Source organism: Toxotes jaculatrix, chromosome 16 (assembly GCF_017976425.1).
Source record: "Toxotes jaculatrix isolate fToxJac2 chromosome 16, fToxJac2.pri, whole genome shotgun sequence".
Taxonomy (NCBI): Eukaryota; Metazoa; Chordata; class Actinopteri; family Toxotidae; genus Toxotes; species Toxotes jaculatrix.
The window spans coordinates 18,156,284-18,177,424 of NC_054409.1; the positions used below are offsets into that span (position 1 = coordinate 18,156,284).

The following is a 21,141-nucleotide window of genomic DNA, read 5'->3' on the forward strand; positions in this document are numbered from 1 at the left end:
CAGAGGAAAGTGCTGTCACATGCTGCAAACTAAAGTTTACAAACTCTGTGCATACGCTGTGTTAGTAGGTTTTGGTAGTCCAATTCCTCTTTCTTTCTGTGTATCTATCTCAGGAATACCTTCACCATGCATGTGGAGGCTGGACACAACAACAATGCTCCTGAGGACCTCCATAAAGACCTGCGCTGCCCTCTCTGCCTCTACCACACCAAACACAAGAGCAATATGATTGACCACATTGTCCTACACAGAGGTACGCATTTTCGTTCAAAGGAATAGTTTGACAACTTGGGAAATCTCTGAGACCACTTCCATGTCTGCTAAAGCCATGAGCTGGTTATCTTAGCTTAGTGTAGACTGAAAATAGGAGCTAGCAGCCACTGCCAGGCTGCAGTGACTTCCTGGAGTCTCTTCTGGTAGGCCTGGCATTCTCATGGTGATGACAAGACTCCAGGAAGTTACTGCACCCTTTCAAAAGAATAGTCTGGCACATAATTCCTTGTAAAACAATGTGTTAATTAGAGAACTTTAGAGGTGCTGGTAGGCATTGTGTTACCTGCTAGTTTACTGTCTATAAGCTAAGCTAAGCTGAGCTGTTGGCAAAAAAAACAATAACCCAAGGGTTAGGGTTAGGGTTAGGGTTAGGGTTAGGGTTAGGGATAACCCAAATGTTGAGAAATTCCTTTACTGTGAACACTACCATGGTCCAGTGAAAACCTCATAACCCTTTTGTTGGCAGTTGTGTCTTTTAAGTGATAATGATTGGTCAAATCATTTAAGAAAGTTAGGGCTTGTCAAACATTTCTGAATGGCTGAGAAACTAACCACAACATTTTCTACTGACAGCATTGATATGCATCTTTATTCCATTATAGGAAATGGAAATATGTCGATAGCACAGGTGATATAAGCACTACGTACAAGTGAAGCTTTTAGTTTCTAAAATAATTAAAGTGTTGTTCACTGTAAATGAGAACATTCATGAGAACTGAAACTGACAAAAACCACTTAAAAGCAAGCACAGAGGGATGGAACTGCTCTGATGAGTTGATAAAACTTTCTCTGTTTGGTTAGTTTTTCTATGACACTGTCTTCACTTTTCTGGAAGAGTGTTTGTGTGGAAACTGAGAAAATGACAAAAACACCAGAAGGTATCAGCCACTGTGATTACTTTTTTCTGTGTGTGTGCTTGAGTGTGTGATCCTCAGACAAACGTCGTTTGATACCTGCACCCCCACATCTTCTCTTCACATTCTGTCATTAGCTCTCACCGTTCTTCCCCTTTCCCCTGTTCTACCATTATTTCCCTTCCCTTCCTCCGACCTAATAATCCACACTACTCTCTCCTCTCCCTCCATCAGAGGAGCGAGTGGCTCCGCTGGAGGTCAGCCGCTCCAAGCTGTCACGCCACCTCCAGGGTCTGGTATTCCGTTGCCACAAATGCACCTTCACATGCTCCAGTGACCAGGCCCTGCAGCTGCACCTGCAGAAGCATGCTGAGATCAAGCCCTACCAGTGCCAGCTCTGCTACTATGACAGCAGTCGACGGAGTCAGCTAGAGGAGCATCTCCGCCTTGAGCACAAGGTCAGTTGGAGTCCAGATATATGATACACAACAAGTTTTCTCTAACTAAATTTAAATTGATATACTTTACGTAATTGGTTTGTACAACACAATTTAACAAGTGGGAAGAAAATGGCCATCGCAGCTTTAAACGGTGGCCTCATTTTGCAGATGAAAGACTTTGTGACTTAGCACTGTCAGAGAATGTGGTTTACTGGTAAGAATAGGTTTTAATCATCGGTTTGCTTAATGGCTGTAACATGAGTTGTTTACAGCTTATACACTCTGTAATTTCAAACTGTTCAATTAATTCTGAATGGCCATTGCTGTTTTTATGGGAGGTAATCGTTAGGCCCGTGCCAAATTACTGTCTATATTCCCACAGTGTTGAAAGATCACTTATTACAGTAAATCCAGTTTACAACTCCTAAATCAAACTCATCCTCATTCATCAGCTGCTGAACTGTAAAAAAACCCCATTTGAATCTGATACCCAGATCCTTTAACAAGAACTGATTCCGGTTTTTTTTAAAAGAAATGATGTACACAATTTGGCAAGAGAAAAGAGTTTTGTTTCTGGCCTCATTGTGCTGCTGGCCGAATACAGCAGCACAATAAGGGAACCTGCATGTAAAAAGTGTTCAAAGAAGTGATGCCATGCATCAGGTGGGATGAGAATGCAGGTAGATTGGAACAACAGCAATTGAAAGCCAATAAAATGTGTTAATTTATTTAAATAAGTTCAGCAGCAACACAAGGAATTGCTTTGTTTACTTGGGTGTTTTAGGTTCAGCCAAACTTCTGTAAGTGCTGGCATCTCGCTGTCCAGCAACTTACTTGCGTGATACTGGTCACGTTACAAAAATGAGACATAATTGTCCAAATGTAAATTTTATTTAGAGTAGCTTAACCACCAACATTAATCTAAATAAGCTATTCCCAGTGACTACAAGTGAACACTTCCTGCAGCAGTTTCACATTAAAACCAAATCAGTCTGCCTTAAAATTAGGCAGAGAAAACACTGTTAATGGCTCCACTGCAGCTAACTTTTATTGTGTCTGTGTGTGTGTGTGGTATTTTTTTTAACACATCTATTAAACTTTATTAGTTGAGAAATCATTAGAAGATTCCAATTACAATGGACAATAAAGCAGATCAGGAGTCTTCTTCAAGACAGCATTTCTGCACCAAAATTAACCTCTAACTGCGCCTTGACGTATAAGGAGATAAAAATATCAGTGAAATGGTTACTGATACAATGGAATAAGATGTAAGTAGGCGGATAAATATCAGATTTCTCAAGCTTCTGTAAATTCTAACCACATCCAGGAGAGAAAAGGTTTCATCTCTCAGTCTCCCTTAATGGGGATAATTCATGAGATGATGTGAGGAGGCAGATGGTAGGAGTTTAAAGTACATTAAACTTAAAAGGGCACCCGGTTATCGTTTTTCATTCTTTACATCTGACTAGATCGCTGATTTTACGCAGAGCATGCAGGGGTAAGGTCTAGCCCACTTGTTACCTAAAAGAGGAGTAGGTGGGTATAAATGATTGGTGAATGGATAATTAACATAGTGCACATACAGTTCAGAAAAATAATACAATCCATTGGTTTTGAGTTAAATTTAGTTATGAGAAGAACTGATTACTCCACCACCAGTGATCAGTGAGTGTTAGTTTTTGAAATCCCCTGCCACGATTACCTTAAATATTACGGTCCTGGGTAGTTCAGAAGGAGGGACTTGATATTTCTGGAAATTTGGAAGAATCTGATATAGGTCGGAGGAGGGACTAAGCATCTCAGGAAAGCTCTGTGAAAAAGTGGGAGAAACGTGTAACCTCAAAAAGAGGAAGGAGAAGGAAGGAGAAAATGAAATCAGATGAATGCGGAGAGGTCTTAAAGTTATGCGTTTTCAGAACCATTTATCATTATGTTTAGTAGCACACTTTTAATTGTGGACCTCAGCAGAGCTAAGCACCCTCCTTCTTCATATCATCATTTGGTAAAGAAGTGTCAGGATGTTTGGTAGATAAAGGCTAAAAAAGGTCAAGAGAGCATAGAGGCCAGCCTGTAGATATTTCTAATCTGCCTTGAGCACGTCTGCTACCTTCAAGAAGCCCAGCCATAATTTAAAAGCCTTGAATCATTCATCATCCGCTACACAGAGCAATCAGTTATCAGCTCACTGAGTTGTAGGTCTTAATTGCACACCAGGCAGTAAATTCTTTTTATTTTATTTTCATTGGAATATTATAAATGTATTCTTCAATCTTGAAAACACTTAAATCGCCACTGTAGCTGACCTGGGAGTCAGGGCATCTGTTGTTAAAAGGAAGAATGAGAGAGACAGAGAGATACAGTTCATTCACTGTGGAAGACCAGAGGGACAGATATTTTCACTGCTGGGAAGTGGATTGCAGGGCTATGGCTCTGAGTCCTCAGGGAGTATGGGGGGAAGGGAATTACTCAGAAACAGTGTCATAATTTACTGTGCAACAAGATGCTTAAGCAATGAGATGAGCAAGATCTGCTATCAAACCTTTCATCTATGTTAAATTTACTTCTGTTTCAGATCATTTGACTTCACTTATCACCTAAGGCTGCATTGCACTGTATGCAAACATACATCTTGTTTGAAACATTTTTCAAATTTTCATTTTTGCAAATTAGATGGATTTTATTAACGGGAACAGTGAAAACAGGAACATTTGCATTGGAACAGTTTTGACTGTTGACTGAGGCCGGCTTTTACCTTCAAATGCCTGCTAACTCAATTGTTTTATACTGTGGGGCAAAATAAATTTCAGCCAGAAACTTTCATGGCACTTTCTTTGCCCCGGAACATAAAGTCACTGTTGAAAAATTGGCTTCTGAAAAAACATTTACTTATTTTTACTATGGCTGTTGAGTTTAGGCAGGGTATAAAGCCGTGTCACAAATAATCAACATAAATCCAAGAAACACAGCTAATGTATAGTAGTATATGAAGAAACAAACTACTAGGGAGAAACACATATCAACTTTAGTGTCTTAACCCACCTGTAAAACCTGCACAAATTAGCTTGACTTTTTAATATGGCTCTGATTCTTGAGCTTTTTTGGTAAATGTGACATAGAAAAATGGTAAATAACAGGAACAATCAACCTTAAATTCACAAATTTACTTTTTAATATAAATTAATTTTATTTTAAAAAAAGGACAATGAACATGAATGCTTTGTGAAATGTGTAGTTTCCACCCTGCCACTTGTTTTTATTTTTGAAGGCTTCAACAAGCTGCATTAGAAAAGCCCTAATTAAAAAAAATCCAGGATGAATGTGGTTCATGTGGCTCAGAGAACAATACCCCTGTTTCTGATCAGGTTATCCGCAACTTTGAGCTGATGGGCCGGGTCAACCTGGACCAGCTGGAGATGATAAAGGAACACGGGAGCAGCGCAGAGGAGGAAGAGGAGAGAGAAATGATGGAGATGGTAGTAGATGGAAAAGTGGCTGCAGAGGAAGAGGAGGACGAGGACGATGAAGGAATGGAAATTATGGAAAACATAGTGGATGAACAGAGAGAGATGGATGATGAGGAGATAGAGGACAACATCAAAGAGGAAGAGGAGGAGGAAGAGGAAGTTAAGGGGTTGGAGGAAGAGAAACCTGCCCTACAAGGTAAATACAAAGGATCATCTGTTAGTTATTATTCACTCATACAGACACACAGGGTCCATATCCAAGGGCCATGTATAAGTAAAGTACTACAACATTATTTCAAGAACAAAAATTAGATGTGAATTAAAACTAAACTTGAAATGGACCCTGGACCAACACCATTGATGCTTATTGTCAAGTGAGAAAACACCTAAACCTGTCTATCAATAGCAGGCAGAAGAAGAAGCAACAAAGAACAGTATCACATCAGACAGTAAAGTACAGCCACTGATGTTTTCTGACAGAGCAAATACACACTTCACACTCGGGCCAGACAAGTCAAAAACACTACTGAATACTATTTAACTGCTGCTTGAGCCTGTCTGACAGCAGATTTCTTTACAAAACCTCCTTGGACCATGCTGTAAACATGTGTCTGCTGAAAAGGCATTTTCAGTGGTGTTCTCGGTTATTGTAGATCCAATAGTGATCTGTGTGAAGAGTCTCCTGTGTCTCTTTTGAAGCTAAATAAATGTGCACAAAGGTTAAAAAAAACAGTCACACTTCCAGAACATTGTTGATCTTGGAAGTCCCATAGCAGACATATGTTTTTTAGTGTGTTTTATCTGTCCTTCATGAGCAATGTTCATCTTCCAAAATAACCAAAGTCTCGTTGTTATTCTGAATTGATTTCTTTATTTCATTCTTCTAGGATATGATTCACTATGTTATGGTAAAGGAGACTGGTGTTGGTTTCCCTCTGAAGGAAAAAGTAGAGCTAACATAAAAATCTACAGGTCCACAAAGGAGCCAACATTTATTTCCAATACATTAAGCATTTTAACTTGGAGAGTGATGTATAATTATAATTACTTATGGAGTATTAATTGCGCTATTATAAATAAATTACAGAAATAAAAATTTCCATTGTTTTCCAATATTGTTACAGATAGGAAATAAATATGTGTGAAATTACTGTGCTCTGAGACTAGCCAGTCATTTGAACTCTATTTCCCAGAGGTCCTTGCATCTCCTACCAGCAGCAGCAGTTCTGGACCGAGCTCTGCAGAGAAGCGTCTCCCCTGCGAGTTCTGCGGCCGCTGCTTCACCAACAGCCTCGAGTGGGAACGACATGTCCTTCGACATGGCATGTTAGTTTTTTTCTCCTGTTTTTTTTTTTTGTTTTCCTCTTTCTCATCTTCTCTACACTCTCTTTGTGTGTGAGCTATTTGTTGGATTGCCATGAAATTTGGCACAGGCATTCATAGTCCCCCTCAGGATGAGATGTAATAACTGTGGTGATCCTCTGACTTTTCATTGAGCACCATCATCAGTTCGAATTTCTAATATGTTCAGTTGTACTTTCAGTTTCAACCAAATAACTGCAAAACCAGTTACGTTCTCATCAGTACGTGTGTACTTTGTGTTAGTGCTAATCAGAAAACTTTAGCAGGCTAACATGCTCACTCAGATGGTGAACATGGTATACACCTGCTGAACCTCAACATGTTATTATGGTTATTTTTAGCATGTTAGCATTTAGCTCAAATCACCCCTGCATCTAAGTTGGCTGTAGACTTCTGTAGTCTTCTTTCATAACAGTATGTCCGTGTAGTTAAAATTCTGCCCTCTCTGTCATTAGTCTTACAAGCTCCCTATAAGCACTTATTTTTGCATTTTCAGGACAGTTAGCAACAGTCGGATGGACACCAGCACCACTGCAGCAATAGAGGCCTCAGCTTCATCTTCCACTGGCTCTTCTGTCTTGATGGACAAAGGACTGGACCTGTCCAGCAACAGAAAAGAAGAAGGGAACCCTGCTGATCTGTCACTCAAAAGTCAAAGCCAGTATGTGGAGGACAAAGAAATGCTCGACACCAAAAAGGATCAACAGTTTGGTTGAATAGATTTTGGCCTCTAGGGATATTGTGCTAGAAAACGATAACATTGGGTAGGATCAGCACTGAGTTGGATCTTAAAATAGAACGTCAAAGGAAAAAAAAAGATTGAAATGGAAAAAAAGTGACTTCTTATGAGTTGGCACATCATTAGATTTTAGGTGTTACATATATAAGTATTAGGTTGTGCTGCATAAAATGGCTGAGCTCTTTAAATGAGCGGTCCCCTAGGACAGATCTTAATATATTGGTAACCAATAGTGAACAGAACTCTTTATTGCTGACATTCTGGTCAAATCTACAGTGAAAGATCCCACCTAGATAAAACTAAGCTATTTATAAAGAACTTTGTCCAAAATGATAAACTAAATTTAGCATTTTATTAATCGAAGCACCTTTTACACTCCCCCCTGCTCATCCAAAACAGGGGTACTGTAATTTTACAGAGAAGAAACAAACCAGATAAGAAAGCATTTACAACCGTGGCCCACTGTAGAGCTACCTTTGCTTGTTTCTCGTTGAAATTTTTCATCTTAGCCTTGTGTTAAATGTGTAGAAGTATTCCTTGAGGAAGAGTCGCACCTTATCTATTTTAGCAAAATCACAAATCACGTTTTGTTCATTTGCAGAAATACTGACAATTTCCCCCAATGTTTGTAGCAAATTGCTATATTTTAGGTCCCCTAATATTATACTACGTATAAGCCTTCAGCCTGTGGCACCCTTCACATTTTGACTGCACTGTTTTGTTGTCCAGTAATTTCACTGATTATATCATGGAAATAATGATAAAACTTTAAAATGTCCTTTCCCCTGTAGGATGTCATGTTGTTTGTGATCCAGGTTACCTGTATCACAGGTAACCTGTGCACTCAGCAGATCAAAGTAACAACAGAGTTATGTTAACTGTATCATAACTGAACCCGTATGAAAGTATCCGTTAAGGGTTAGCCTGGAACATAACTACAGGTTTTAACAGTAGTGGCATCTTGACCAAGAGACAGAAATTACACTTGTCTTTTCAGTGCAAAATATGTGATTGGATGTGTCAGAATCCAGCTCTGTCCACACACGTTTAATGACAGATGGTTAAGAGACTTCTCAGACATTCGTACGGCGTGTGGTACAGTTCTCTTGATTACACTGTCTACAGGATCAGACTACACTATGTACAGACCAAGTGTCGACCACCATGGCTGTGTGCTGACTCCAGTCTGCAAGTGCCTTACAATGCAGTTCCACTGCTGGCCACTATAAGGCTTTAATTGCTTTAAGCAAAAACTGCAGCTGTTTTAAAGTAACTACAAAAATATCCAACTTCTCTCTGAAAAAGTAAAGTCAAGATTTATTCCCACAGGAATTTTAGGCCTCAACAGCTGTTTTCGTTCATCCTAATGTGTGCCTTAGTGGCAATTTTGAGAGTCATTATTTAATTAAGATTGGATTAGATCAAATTAGATTCAACTTTATTCTAACAGCAAAATAGGGTTTAGCATCGACCCAGATCAGATCAAAGAGGCTCTTGAGGCTCAAAGCATTGGTCGAGCCCGATTACAAAAAAATATATATTTTTTTCGATTTCAGCCTCTAATAGTCAGGGCTTTAGTTCCTTTGCCAGCAGTTTGAGATATGCTCCTCTTAGGTTTCTGCTGCCACCCTAATGGCCAGTGGAAGAGAATGGAATTTATTACACTCACAGGATTAAGAAATTAGAGCAGTTTTCAGTGGAATTCTTTTCTACCAAATAAATAGAATGAAACCTGTTAACAGTGTGTTCTACTTTATTATCTAGAGTAAAGGGTGGGGGGCCGTGTTTAGGGAAAGAAGCGCTGCTAGTGTGTGTGTGGTTTTCTTGTTTGTTTTCGATGATGTGAGCACCACAAGTGAAATTCCATGCTAAAGTGGGTACGTTCAGAGCCATGTTTGTCAGGCGTGTTGGCCTTTCAAAGTCAGCCCTGGTGATTACCTCAACTCCATCCAGGTTCCTCCACAGTGTCCATATTTGGATCTACAGGCTCCAAACAACTGACAAGCTGGAAGCGAGCGTCTAGGAAAACTCAAATCTAGGCTTCAAAATGTCTCTTAAGAAACTTATAGCTGATGTCACAGACATGGTCAAACAGACTATGGTCCAGTTTCAAAATGATAGGATACTCTGAAAAGACAAGTGTAACTAGGTCAAAAAGCCATAAAAACATTTGTTTCCACATAAATAGAGAATAAAGGTGCCACTGGGACTGTATGTTAAAAAGTTGAAGACTTTTTAAAGGTGTCAAATCCCCCAATTTAGACCCCTAAATTCTTACCCTGTGTTGACATAACTGTCATAGCCTGCATTTGTGTGCTTCTTTTTAGACAAAGTTGTCATGTTATTGTTGATATTGACAAAAGGCAGAGATTGTATTTGCTGGAATTTGCTGCTTGAATGCCCTAAAGCCTTATAAGAAGTGAATAGCAATTAAGTGAAATTTATGTTCAATTCCAATGAGACCAATAGGCAACGTTAAACAGTCTGAAATCAAATGACTGATAGCTACAATTTAAAATTTGAAGAGGAACACTGTTAATCTAATGGTGTTCTTGGTACCAAAATATTTACCAAGCCTGCTGTGTTTGCTGCTGTGATTGTCTTTCCTGAGCATTGAACCTTTGATGGAAATGGGAAATCTGGGTTTGGACCATAGAATTTTAGAATTAGAGTTCTATGGGTGGAACCCAGGTAAACTACATGTTTGCAGCCATGTATAGAAAACAAAACTACTCGTTAAGTGTTTGAACTGTGGTGTTTCAGAAAGGATACTTTAACCCTCTTTTCCTTTAGGTGTTCTTATTTTTAAAAAAAAGAGAAAAAAAAATTAAGGATGATAGATAACCCTTAGGGGCTTTTTGAGTCCCCAATCCAACATTATTACGCTGTTGTACAATGTCTGGTTACAATGAAAAATATCTCCTTTTTTTGTACTGTAATGGGATTGAGCAGATAGGAAGAGCAGTGTGGTTGTACAATATTTAAACACATGAAGGATAATGATGCAGTTCTCTCATAAATAATGACCAGGCTTTTTTTGAAGAAAAAAAAAAAACATGGCAAAGTAAGAGACAAGAAAAAAAAGTGTTCCTTTGGGAGCATCTCCTTAATCTGCTTGGTCTTTTTCTGGGCTTGGCCACCATCTGGGTTCACAGTCAACCTATAGATCCCTCTGAGATCTAGCTCACTCATGTCTAATCCAAAATCTGACACTCCAGTATCTTCTATCCACGGTCAGTAAGGGCAGGAAGGCCTGCCCTTAGTGTACCCAGTCAACAATAGGCGGGACTGTAGCAGCCCCACGCCGCTCCTCAGTCCTTTTAATACCTTAAAAACACGTTTAGTTGGTGCTGAATCTCAAAGCCCTTTTTCTGTTTTACAGGACCAGCTTGTAGCTTTTTGAAAGTGAAACTGTTTGAAAATTGTTGTTGTAGTAATAAGCTTTGTAAGGCAGCTTGTTGCCCAGCTTGAAAGCCCAGTGTAAACCAGATGATAAATTGGGACAATCTGGGTAATGAAGCTGTGAACCCAAAATTATTTGTTGTTCTGTGATCATTTTAATAGAAAATGACTATGAATCCCTCACTGTGTGCAGTCTGTAGACTGTAATACCCCCCATTTACCCAAAGTTAAACCCCTGCTGACAACACACTGGATACTTGTATATATGTTTAGTTTGTTTCTGATGCATTTCTCTTTTCAGACTGTTGTCTCCATAGTTTGACACTAGAATCTCTCCTTCTTGCCTTTCTTCCCATATAAATCTGATTACCTGATGGTGGGTTGTGATGTTGCCTAGAATGATTGTTTACAATTTTATTCCATTTATCTCTGGATATTATGTAAATATTGTAATTCATTGTCTTTTTTTAACTTGATAATAAAGTTATCAGATAACGGTTGATTACATTTCTCTCCTTTCTGCCTCTAAGAGGTGGCTTTTCTTTGCGTTAAACTGAGATGTTAAGGGATAAGATTGAACTACAGTATGTGATCATTTGGAGATTAAATTGTGGGAATATGGTGTATTATTTTAATCAGCCGTGACAGCATGTGGCTGGTATTTTCACCTTGTGAGTCTGTGTGTATGTGTTTGTCATCATGGCAAGATATGGTCCTAGAGATACATGCTAAAGCTGGAACTACCACAGAGGCCAAACACTGAAAAGGGGGTTGGCATAGCTGCTTCATCTTCATTGTCATTGTGAACATGCTAGCATACTGATGTATCATCAGGTCAGCCTCACAGTATCTTCTTACTTGGCTGTGGACTCTTGTTAGATTATTTGTGTGTGTTTCTATGTGGAAACACTGTGGTTTAATGATGAAGTAGTTCGCACATTTAACCACTTCTCCTCCAAAGTTAATCTCATGCTTTGTAAAAATTTCTTCATGGTTATCCATTCTAGCTTTTGTAAAACATGTTTTCAATTTCCAGTGACATATACGATTTTCTTTGCAACATGTCCACAAAGACCTTGGAATAACCAATAATAGTCCCAGCAGCTTGTCCACAGGAAATAGCTCCGGGCTGAGAAGGCATCTCAGTGGCCTTCACTGTGTGTTACACCCTTCCACCCTTTTCTCTCTCTCTCTCTCTCTCTCTCTCTCTCTCTCTCTCTCTACTACTCTCCACACCCTGCATGAGCTCTACTGACCAAAACCACAAACCCTGCAAATGTCAGTTGTGTGTGCTTTTCTGCGTCTTGGTATGTCTGTGTAATGCACGTAGGTGAAATGCTGAACCTCTTGCACCCTACATACCACAAGTCATTTAGGTCAGCTATGCTTCCATGTTTCACTGGTCCTTCATTGAGCCAACTGTATCACAAAAAAACAGCACTTGGAGTGGTGTATCTCTAGTGTCTTCCTATTCAAAGTCTCGATTTCACACAAGTCTTCTGCATTTCCTCTCCTGCCTATTTTTGAAGGGGTGGCGTTTTTATTTCACATGTCTAACATCATCACTTAAAAATATCTTCAAGTCACCGGAGATCAGGCTGTAATCTCTGTGGCTCACCACTTCAGAGGGGGCCGATGGCAGACTGACGACCCCTGGAGACAGGAGCAAGAGGCACAGCCACAGTGGGGAGAGGGGAAAGGAGGACACTGCTGCTGCTGCTGCTGCTGCTGAGTGGAGCAACATAAGGACACGCCTGGTGAGTGTGTGCTCAGGCCACGGCAGGCGGGGGCACTGCTCTTGTTGTAATAACTGGATGACAGAGAGGGAGAGGGGATGAGGGTTGAGAGGAAGGATAGAAAGCAAAGTAAGGATAGAAGAAGAGTAAGAAGGGTGAAGGGGGTAGAAGGACAAGGGAGAGACAGTTGGGAGGAATGGGACATAAAGATAGACTCACGCACACAGTCATAGAATGTAATCCATCCATGCATGAAGGACCTGGGATTATTCAAAGTTGTGATAACAGCATAGAATACTATCTCAAGCTCAGTCATCACAACATGTTTAGCCCACCAGTGTCAGTCTTCAGAGGAATATGAAACACCATACACTCAACTTATGCATGCAAAAGTAAATTGCAGGTAATGCTTTGATCACATGTCAATTAAAAGTTGACATAGGCGTTGGTGATTGGTCCAAATTCCACGAGAGGCACAGACACCGCACCATCGAGATGTCAAAGATTTGTCAAAGAATCCCAAACACAAACATTAAAAGTACTGCAGACAAATTGCTTGCATGGTTGAGCTGTTGCTCTGTCTGCTGCTCATAATCTCTTCAGCTGAATTGGAGTCTGCTTGAGGGCAGAGTAGTGTGTGTGTGTGTGTGTGTGTGTGTGTTCCTGAGAGGTTTAGTAAGAGTGTATAAATCAGGCTCTTTCTGTACCTGCATGCCAGCAGAATAAATTAACATTATTGTTCACTGTTACATCGTAAATAAGAGGTGTCCATGTTTATGTTAATGTATGTAAAAAAATTAGCGAGGCCTTTAAAAAGTGTTGAACGATTTTGTAACACTATCATAACTATGTTTATTCCCAGTGATTTACAGCTTCAGTTGCACTTATTCAAATTGATTCTTGTCAAATTCATGGATTTAACTGATTATGAGAAATTAAAACAATGGTAGAAAGTTTGTAAGCACATTTACTCAAATAATGTACCTAACTTTTCTTGACTATTTCTATTTTCTTTTTCCTGTTACACCTTCCAAAATCCATTTCAGAGACAAATGTTTTACTTTTACTAATGTTACTTTTTGCTCTACTTCAAGTATTTCATATAGTTACTATTGACATTGCAGATAAATACTAAACATATAATCAGTTAGTAAAATGATGCCGTGTTTCCGTATTGCATATTAATAAACGGTTTAAGTTTATAAAGCATCATTTACAAATGTTTATACATAAATGCATCAATAATAATAATCCAACAAAACAACTTAAATACAACATACAGTAATAGCATAACTCTCCTTTCCTTGTAATGGCTTATTTATTTAGTTAGTTTAGCTATTAGCCACGTTTATCGAAGGGCACATTGAAAACTTCCTCCACAGGTGAGTTAGTGAACTGTCAGTGTAATGTTAAAGTTGTCCAGCAGGAGCGCTGTAGGCTGACCAACTCAGATAGAAGAAGAGAGACGAAAAGTCATGGCGGCTGACAGTTTGTAATGAGCCAACAAAAACAGCAAAGATTCTTGCAAGTAGGATCTACGACGTTCAAACCAGGCGCGGGCATAAAAACTCAGTCGGCAAAATGCTGATAACTTTGAAAACCTTGCAACAGCAGACGTTTAAAATCGACATCGACGAAGAGGAGACGGTAAGAGTTGAAACCATGCATCTGTGAAGGGGGTGGACTGGGAGTTGGGTATGTCCTGGAACCGAGTGTTTTAGTTTTTCAACATTTGAAATGAGACCATCAGTAAATGGGTCTGCGTAGATAGGAAGGATTAGTTTCAGATGGACCAAGTGTTCGGGTTAATGCGACTTGTGTTCAGCGCGGAACTTTAGATAGATTCGCGTTATTTGATTCCTACTGGCTAGGAAAGTAGTTTGTATAGTCAGTATTTAGCCGTAGCCCGCGTCAGTGTCGGGGGGCTCTCATAATTGCAGCGTTTGATGTTTTTGAAGCAGTAATTTATGAGAAATTATAACTGTTCATTTTCCATTTAATAAATCGAAATTAGCGGGACAGTAGCAGCAAATCAACGTTATATGATTAATGTAGTTAGGTATTATCTTTTAAGCAAGACGACGTTAGTTTGAACTTAAGCTACTGTAAACCAGCGCCAAAGCTTAAAATTAAATTTAACTTTAACGGTCGATGTCTGAGCTCTGATGGCCACCGTATATTTTAATAATACTTTACATTTTGGCGTTTTGCCTATGGAAAACAGCCTTTCGTTAACTTTTACTTTCGATGAGTCTGCACAGCTGTGTGAAACATGAAAATGACATTTTATGAAGTTGGGTTTAAGGGGTAAAACGTCTTGTTATTTCCAGCATGGTTTTTGAATTAGTTCTGAGCTTCAGAAGAGGCAGAAGTTTCACGTCCGTTCAACTCCAGTTTTATGATGGTGCTGGTAGTTAACCCAGTGCACACTTTGTACTTTATTTTTTAACTCGTGCTAACGTTATATAATAAGGGCTGGACAAAATGGTGGCTGAAAAGGTGCTTCATTTTACATTATAGTATTCTAAAAAAAAAAAAAACAAAGTGGCCTGATTTTTTTCTTTCTTTTTTTTAACAGGTGAAGACATTAAAAGAGAGAATTGAACAGGAGAAAGGAAAGGACAACTTTTCAGTTGCTGGACAGAAACTGATATATGCTGGTATGTTCCCACTGTTGACTGTTTTAACTAGGGCTGCACCCAATTATTATTTTCATTATCGATTATTCCCCTCTTTTATCTGACCAACAGTCCAAAATGCAGTCAAAGTTGAACAAGCTGGAACTGGAAAAAAAAAACGGAGGAAAAAAAATTATTTTTCTGTCCGTTGACAACTCGGTTAATCAGCTAATCGTTGCAGCTCCAGTTTAAACTCTGCTTAAATCCTCCCATTTCTTGATAAGTTTCTCTTCTCCTTGTGCTGTCAAAATCTACATGGAATTTAATTTCAGTGGTTTACTCTGTGAAAAACACATTTAGAAATTCCTGCAAAATATCTACCTTAAAGTTTATTGCATTCGTTTATTGAGTGTTCATCTCCTTGTTGCAACCCATTACACTGTCCATTGACGTTTTAGATGTATTTGTGATGCTGATAGTAGCTGAAAGCTAAATGGCCAGAAAATATAGTCACAGCTGTCCTTTAGAAGAAGTCAAGAGCAAGTTCACTTTTTTCTCACAAGCAGCAGCTCTGCTCACATCTCTGACTGCTGATATATACAGTGGACAACAAAACTGAGCCACAGTGTAAAAGACAGAAGGTGCAGTGGCTGTACTCAAGAAATGATGCCACACACAATTAGCTATTTATGCAACCTTGTCTTGAACACATAACTTGCCTTCAACATATAAAGTGTTTTTAAAAATTCAAAGAATGGAATCTCACTAATGAAGGGTGTGTTCACCTTTGTTGCACTTGGTTCTTGTTGTGTGTTGTGAGTGAGATTACACTTTGAAGAATGGTTCGCAGTACTTTGACTTGAAATGCTTAGCCCTAGTTTACAGTTGGATCAAAGACTGAGCTTTCAAATGGCCTCCACTGAGACAGAAGTTGCCATTCTTGCTTACCTCTCACTCATGACATGTCAAATTTTGTTGCGTTGTAATAGAACTTATGCAATTGTAAATTCACATCTATAAGAGCTGTTGCATTGTTGTGCATATTGTCACCCATTGGATTTGTTGTACTGATCCATTCAAAGGCCCAAATAAATGTATTTTGTTCATATCATGAGCACCACTGTAATTTAACAATCACACATGACAAACTCCAAGGGAGGTTGAAAGTATTTTATAGGCAGTGTGTGTGAACTGTATATTATAACATGTTATACAATGGTGTTTTGTGTGACCCACTTCAAGTGGTTTCTCAGGCACATATATGACACAAAATAAAAGCAGTGCTTTACAATAGAACAAAAAGAACCAGACATGGTAACAAAAGCAGACGATGAAACAGTTAGTCATTGATACAGCATGACACCATCTTTTGTTACATCCCTGCGTGTTGTTTCAGAGTTCACGGCAGGTGAATCCAGCAGAGTTTTGACTCATTTTTCTGTTTCTTCCCAGGTAAAATCCTCAACGATGAGTCGGCCCTCAAAGAGTATAAAATCGATGAGAAGAACTTTGTGGTCGTCATGGTGACAAAGGTTTGGGAATTTAAAAAATAGTTTTAGTATTGTGGGCTCAGTATTGTCCATCCCTGGCTCCGTTTTATTTAATACATTGCAGATCACTTCAGCTAATTAAAGAAAAGAATATCATGAGACATTGTCTTGTTCCTAGCTTAACTGAGAAGAGGACAATTTACATTAATCCTTTCTCCTCAAAATATCCATGTGTGGGCGTATTTAAACTGGACTGCATTTGAGTTTAAACCACATTTGATTAGTATTTTGCTCATACTGAAGGTATAGAGAGGCTCAGTCCTGTCCTAATCTCTTTGATGTACCTTCTCCCTACTGCAAATGACCCATTATGACCCTGAAGCGACATATTTTTGTATTTTAAACTTTGTCTCACAGCCCAAAACAGCCTCAGCCGCCCCTCAGCCTTCACCTTCCACCCCAGCCCCCACCACTACAGCTTCTGCAGCACCTCCTGCCTCATCGTCCGGCTCTGAAAACACAGCAGAGCGTGCTTCCACAGATGACAAACCAGAGGAGAGACAGTCCTCCACTACTGAACCAGCTTCCTCCCAAGTTCGGTAAAGATGGGTAGATGTTTGTCTTTAACTGTTTATCTGATACCGCTGTGTGTCTTGCTTCGAGAAGTGATCACCCAAGGTCTGTTTTCTTTTGCAGAAGCTCTGAGGCATCAACAAACACAAACCTAATTGATGAGGCAGTTTCAAATCTAGGTGAGGCAGCATTTGTAAACCTAATTTGTAGGTCATCATTGTATGACTTGTTACTCGTGCTACATCTGACAAAAATCTAAGATTATGAACCTGGTATAAGAATTTTGTTGGTTCATTTTGGCCCACATTGTTGATATCCACAGTGTGCTGATATTGATGTATTGTAATCAATAAACAGTCTGACACCGCAGCTCGGCCAAAGCATAATCCCACTGTTTCTTGTGGCCACATGCTCTGAACTTTGCAGATATTGCTTTGCTCAGAGCAAATCTTTCAGGTCTTAATTATTCTGACTCATACAGCCGCGGATGTGAATTTTTAGACTTTGAGATGGGTTGGTTATTTTTATGGGACACAACAGAGGAATTAATTTTGATGCATGCCATGTTGTGTTATCTGTGTTGTATATATAATAGCATGTTAATATGTGTTTAAAGACTATTTGTTTTCTTCAAATTAAAGTTTATATTAATGTCTTTCTGGTGGTCTTGACAGTTTTAAAGTAATTTACAAAGACACAATTTCTGTCCAATACTGAAACTGAACATTATTTTCTAAATACTGGGTCACTAATAATTAGGAAGTGGAGTGAGGTTTTTCTGAAATAGTTTTAATTATAGTGCTGTACTTGAGAAAACACAACTTCACAGATTCTACTACTGAAATGCACTCTATGTGTTGGTGTCTGTGTGTTCCTGTAGTGACAGGCCCATCATATGACGCCATGGTGAACGAGATGATGCTCATGGGCTACGAGAGGGAGCAGGTGGTAGCAGCTTTGAGAGCGAGTTTCAACAACCCAGACAGAGCTGTGGAGTACCTGCTCACAGTAAGAACAGTGCTATGTCTGTGGCCATAGCTTTGCACCAATCTAGCAATGTGCTTCAACTCATGATGGCTCTACAAGTGGACTACAAGTAGTTCTGAATCTCAGAATAACAGTGAGATCCTAGCTTCTTCAGTATTTTATTTTATTTATTTATTTATTTTAAAAAATCTCATAATTTTTCTGACAGGGTATCCCAGGCGGAGATCCGGGCCACGCGTCAGGACCTGATGCAGTTGCGCCTCCAGTGAGTGGAGCTCCAGCTGCACCCACAGGCGATAATAGCTCCCCCACCAACACTGGCTCTTCACCAAGTGCTGGAGGTGAATGGCCCACACTATTCTGCATATTCCATCAGCCTCTGTGAACCTATTTTAATTTCTGATATTATTTTTCTCTGTCTGGCTTGTTGACTCTTGCTGCTTGCACTTTTTGACTTATATTTTTTCTTCTCAGGCAATCCTTTGAATTTCCTAAGAAATCAGCCCCAGTTTCATGTGATGCGACAGCTGATCCAGCAGAATGCAGCCCTGCTTCCAGCCCTGCTGCAGGAGATCGGCAGGGAAAACCCCGAACTTTTGCAGGTGAAGTACTGACAGAGCTTTATGTGTTTTTAAATGTTTCTGTAAGTGTGCATGTACTTGGGAAAATTGAAAAAAAAATTGCAGCTTGGGGTTGAGACTTGAGTTGCATTGTGTCATTTTGGGAATTGTAGGATCCAGCTTTTTTGGGATCTTGACCCTTACTAGACACTAAAAGTCAGGAGTTTGAAAATTATTTTTCAAATCTGTCTCTTGTGAGTCTTCCAAATGTATTTCTAAAACCAAATATATAATAGGCAGCTACAGGATGTTTTTTGTTGTTGTTTGTTTTGTTCTTATTTTTTTCATGAAGTAATTTATTTATCCACATTTTAAGGCTTATGAAACATTGAACAGTTCCGATGCTCCTCAGTAATACCTAATCTGCTCATTTACCACTGTAGGAAATTAGCAACCACCAAGAGCAGTTCATCCAGATGCTGAATGAACCTAATCCAGAAGCCGTGCCGGCCAGTGGTGGCAGTGGTTCAGGAGGAGCCGGAGGAGCTGGAGGCATCAGAAGTGATGCACCCAGCGGAAGTCACATGAGCTATATCCAGGTCACGCCACAGGAGAAAGAGGCCATTGAGAGGGTGAGGACTAACACAACACTAACATTAACCCTCTCCTTTAGTCCAAACTTAAGTGCTGCTTTACTAGAAGCGCCGGAATATGATACACAACTCTAATGATGTTGCCAAAATCCTTACTTGAGGTTTTATTCTTCTCATGGCAGAGACTGATAAAGCATGAAGCACAAATTGCCATTTGCTTATTAAAGTACTGTTTGGCTAATTTGCAACACCTCTCTCTCTAATTCCAGCTAAAAGCCTTAGGATTTCCAGAGGGACTTGTTATACAAGCCTACTTTGCTTGTGAGAAGAACGAGAACTTGGCTGCCAACTTTCTTTTACAACAGAACTTTGACGATGATTAAAAGAGCCATCCTTACTTTAATTTTTTTCTTATTTTTTCTTCCTCTATCTTTTGATTACTGATGTTAAATATATGCGTACAACAAGCCTTTTACATTTCCAGAAGTTTTATTCACCACTTCCACATTCACTTCTCTAATAACACTGGATCATTATCACAAGGACAGGCTGTTGTTTGTGATCAGTTTGAAATGGAGGAACAATTAAAGTACAGTAACTTTGCATCAGAAATCACCTGTGTGCTATTGATTTTTTAACACTGTAGTTAAGACCTCTGATTTATTTTTATTTTTTATCAATATGGTTTGCAATGGCAGTATGTTTTACAATATAAGCGGTAAGGTCAGTTCAGGGTAGATCTGAAAGCTATTCACATGCTCTTATTCTATTTTTTTTAAGGTTGAGAAGTAATTTTTAAAATTAAAGCTGTGGATAACAAACAAAATTTGTGGGACTAGTTCCTTTTCTATTTAACATCCGTCATCTGCATGTTAAATCAACACTGTTGTTGGCAGGAGGCATTTTAAAGGCATTTAAACATGTATGTAGTTTACATACATGTGATAGGGTTTAGTTGCAAAGACTGTTATTTTTATGGAAAAAAATAAAGTTTTCAAGATAAATGAAAGCTGTGACTGTTTTGCTGTGTTTGGAGTCTGATGTTAGTCTGAAATTGAAAAAAAGGTAAATAACTTCTGCAATTAACAGTGACTATACATGTCAGTTACTATAGTAAATATAGTGTATTTACTACTCTAATTTAGATATATATTGCTGCTCTCACCCAAGAATTGGTTGTAAATTGGATAAGGCAGTTTCCACAGCTAGGAACAGAAGATGCATGACAAGGAGCCCTGAGTGTGTTTAAAACTGAATTAACCTATAGGGGGCAACATAGACCACAACATGCTTCTAAACATCAATACCAAGCTCTGTTTGCCAGCCTGAAAATGTGTTTATTTCGAGATTATAAAATGGGTCAATATTTCAAAATTTAACAACATTTGATTTAAGAAGCGCAACAGTTTTGCCTCTAAAGATAATTGAAATATGTGATTTGTTAGACTTCATGCCATGGGGCTCTTATGAGTAGAAACAGAAAGAGATACTACCTTATTAAGGCCTGAGCACAAAATTTGTGCGAAGCCCTATTGTAACTGAAGGGATTATTATTCTCCTCTTTCTTATTGTAACTGAAGGGATTATTATTCTCCTCTTTCCTATTGTAACTGAAGGGATTATTATTATTCTTCTTTTATTTTTCTTCCGCCGCTTTGTCGGCTAATTTGTACCCCTGAACATGCTCAAAAAGTCACCAAACTTTGCCCAAAATTGTCCCCTGACAAAAAAATTCTTGTTTGACACTGTCCGTGTGACCAGGCGCAGCCAAATGTCTCTGCAGCGCCCCCTAAAATGTGAAAGTATTCACCGTAAGTCCACGATATACAGGAAGTCAGCCATTTTGGAAAGACTGCACCATTTGGCCTTTAGCACTCGCCGTACTTTGACGAACTCCTCCTAGAGGATGACCTTGTCCAATTGTGCTGAATTTTGGCCAGATTGCTCAGAAGGCATTAGGGACAAAAAGTTATCAAATGTTTTGATGTGGGTTACACGGTCTGCCCATGGTGCCGCCACGAAAATGACCCTTCACCAACACACAGGAAAT

The 21,141-nt window shown here is 39.2% G+C and overlaps 2 protein-coding genes across 4 annotated transcripts in view; both read left to right on the top strand.

Moving 5' to 3' along the window:
- Positions 1-11,031, top strand: part of znf462 (zinc finger protein 462) — a 49,020-nt gene extending 37,989 nt beyond the window's left edge. For all 3 annotated transcript variants that reach the window (XM_041058431.1, XM_041058433.1, XM_041058432.1), the window contains exons 9-13: positions 114-253; positions 1,362-1,585; positions 4,930-5,227; positions 6,225-6,357; positions 6,890-11,031. In XM_041058431.1, coding sequence (XP_040914365.1) covers positions 114-253; positions 1,362-1,585; positions 4,930-5,227; positions 6,225-6,357; positions 6,890-7,109 — 1,015 coding nt within the window. In that variant the 3' untranslated portion in view covers positions 7,110-11,031. The remainder of the gene's footprint in view (positions 1-113; positions 254-1,361; positions 1,586-4,929; positions 5,228-6,224; positions 6,358-6,889) is intronic.
- Positions 11,032-13,732: 2,701 nt separating this feature from the next.
- On the top strand, positions 13,733-19,703 carry rad23b (RAD23 homolog B, nucleotide excision repair protein). The gene is made up of 10 exons (XM_041059632.1): positions 13,733-13,917; positions 14,849-14,930; positions 16,341-16,420; positions 16,796-16,977; positions 17,075-17,130; positions 17,832-17,959; positions 18,147-18,279; positions 18,413-18,540; positions 18,942-19,130; positions 19,361-19,703. The coding sequence occupies exons 1-10, from the start codon at positions 13,852-13,854 to the stop codon at positions 19,472-19,474; spliced, it is 1,158 nt and encodes a 385-aa protein (XP_040915566.1). The 5' UTR covers positions 13,733-13,851; the 3' UTR covers positions 19,475-19,703.
- Positions 19,704-21,141: the final 1,438 nt, after the last annotated feature.

Excerpts from the sequence above, each read along its gene's own strand:
- rad23b (XM_041059632.1), top strand. The coding sequence starts at position 13,852 with ATGCTGATAACTTTGAAAACCTTGCAACAGCAGACGTTTAAAATCGAC. Across the intron at positions 17,960-18,146 it reads CTGTGGAGTACCTGCTCACA|GGTATCCCAGGCGGAGATCC; the intron begins GTAAGAACAGTG and ends TTTTTCTGACAG. Across the intron at positions 18,541-18,941 it reads AAAACCCCGAACTTTTGCAG|GAAATTAGCAACCACCAAGA; the intron begins GTGAAGTACTGA and ends TTACCACTGTAG.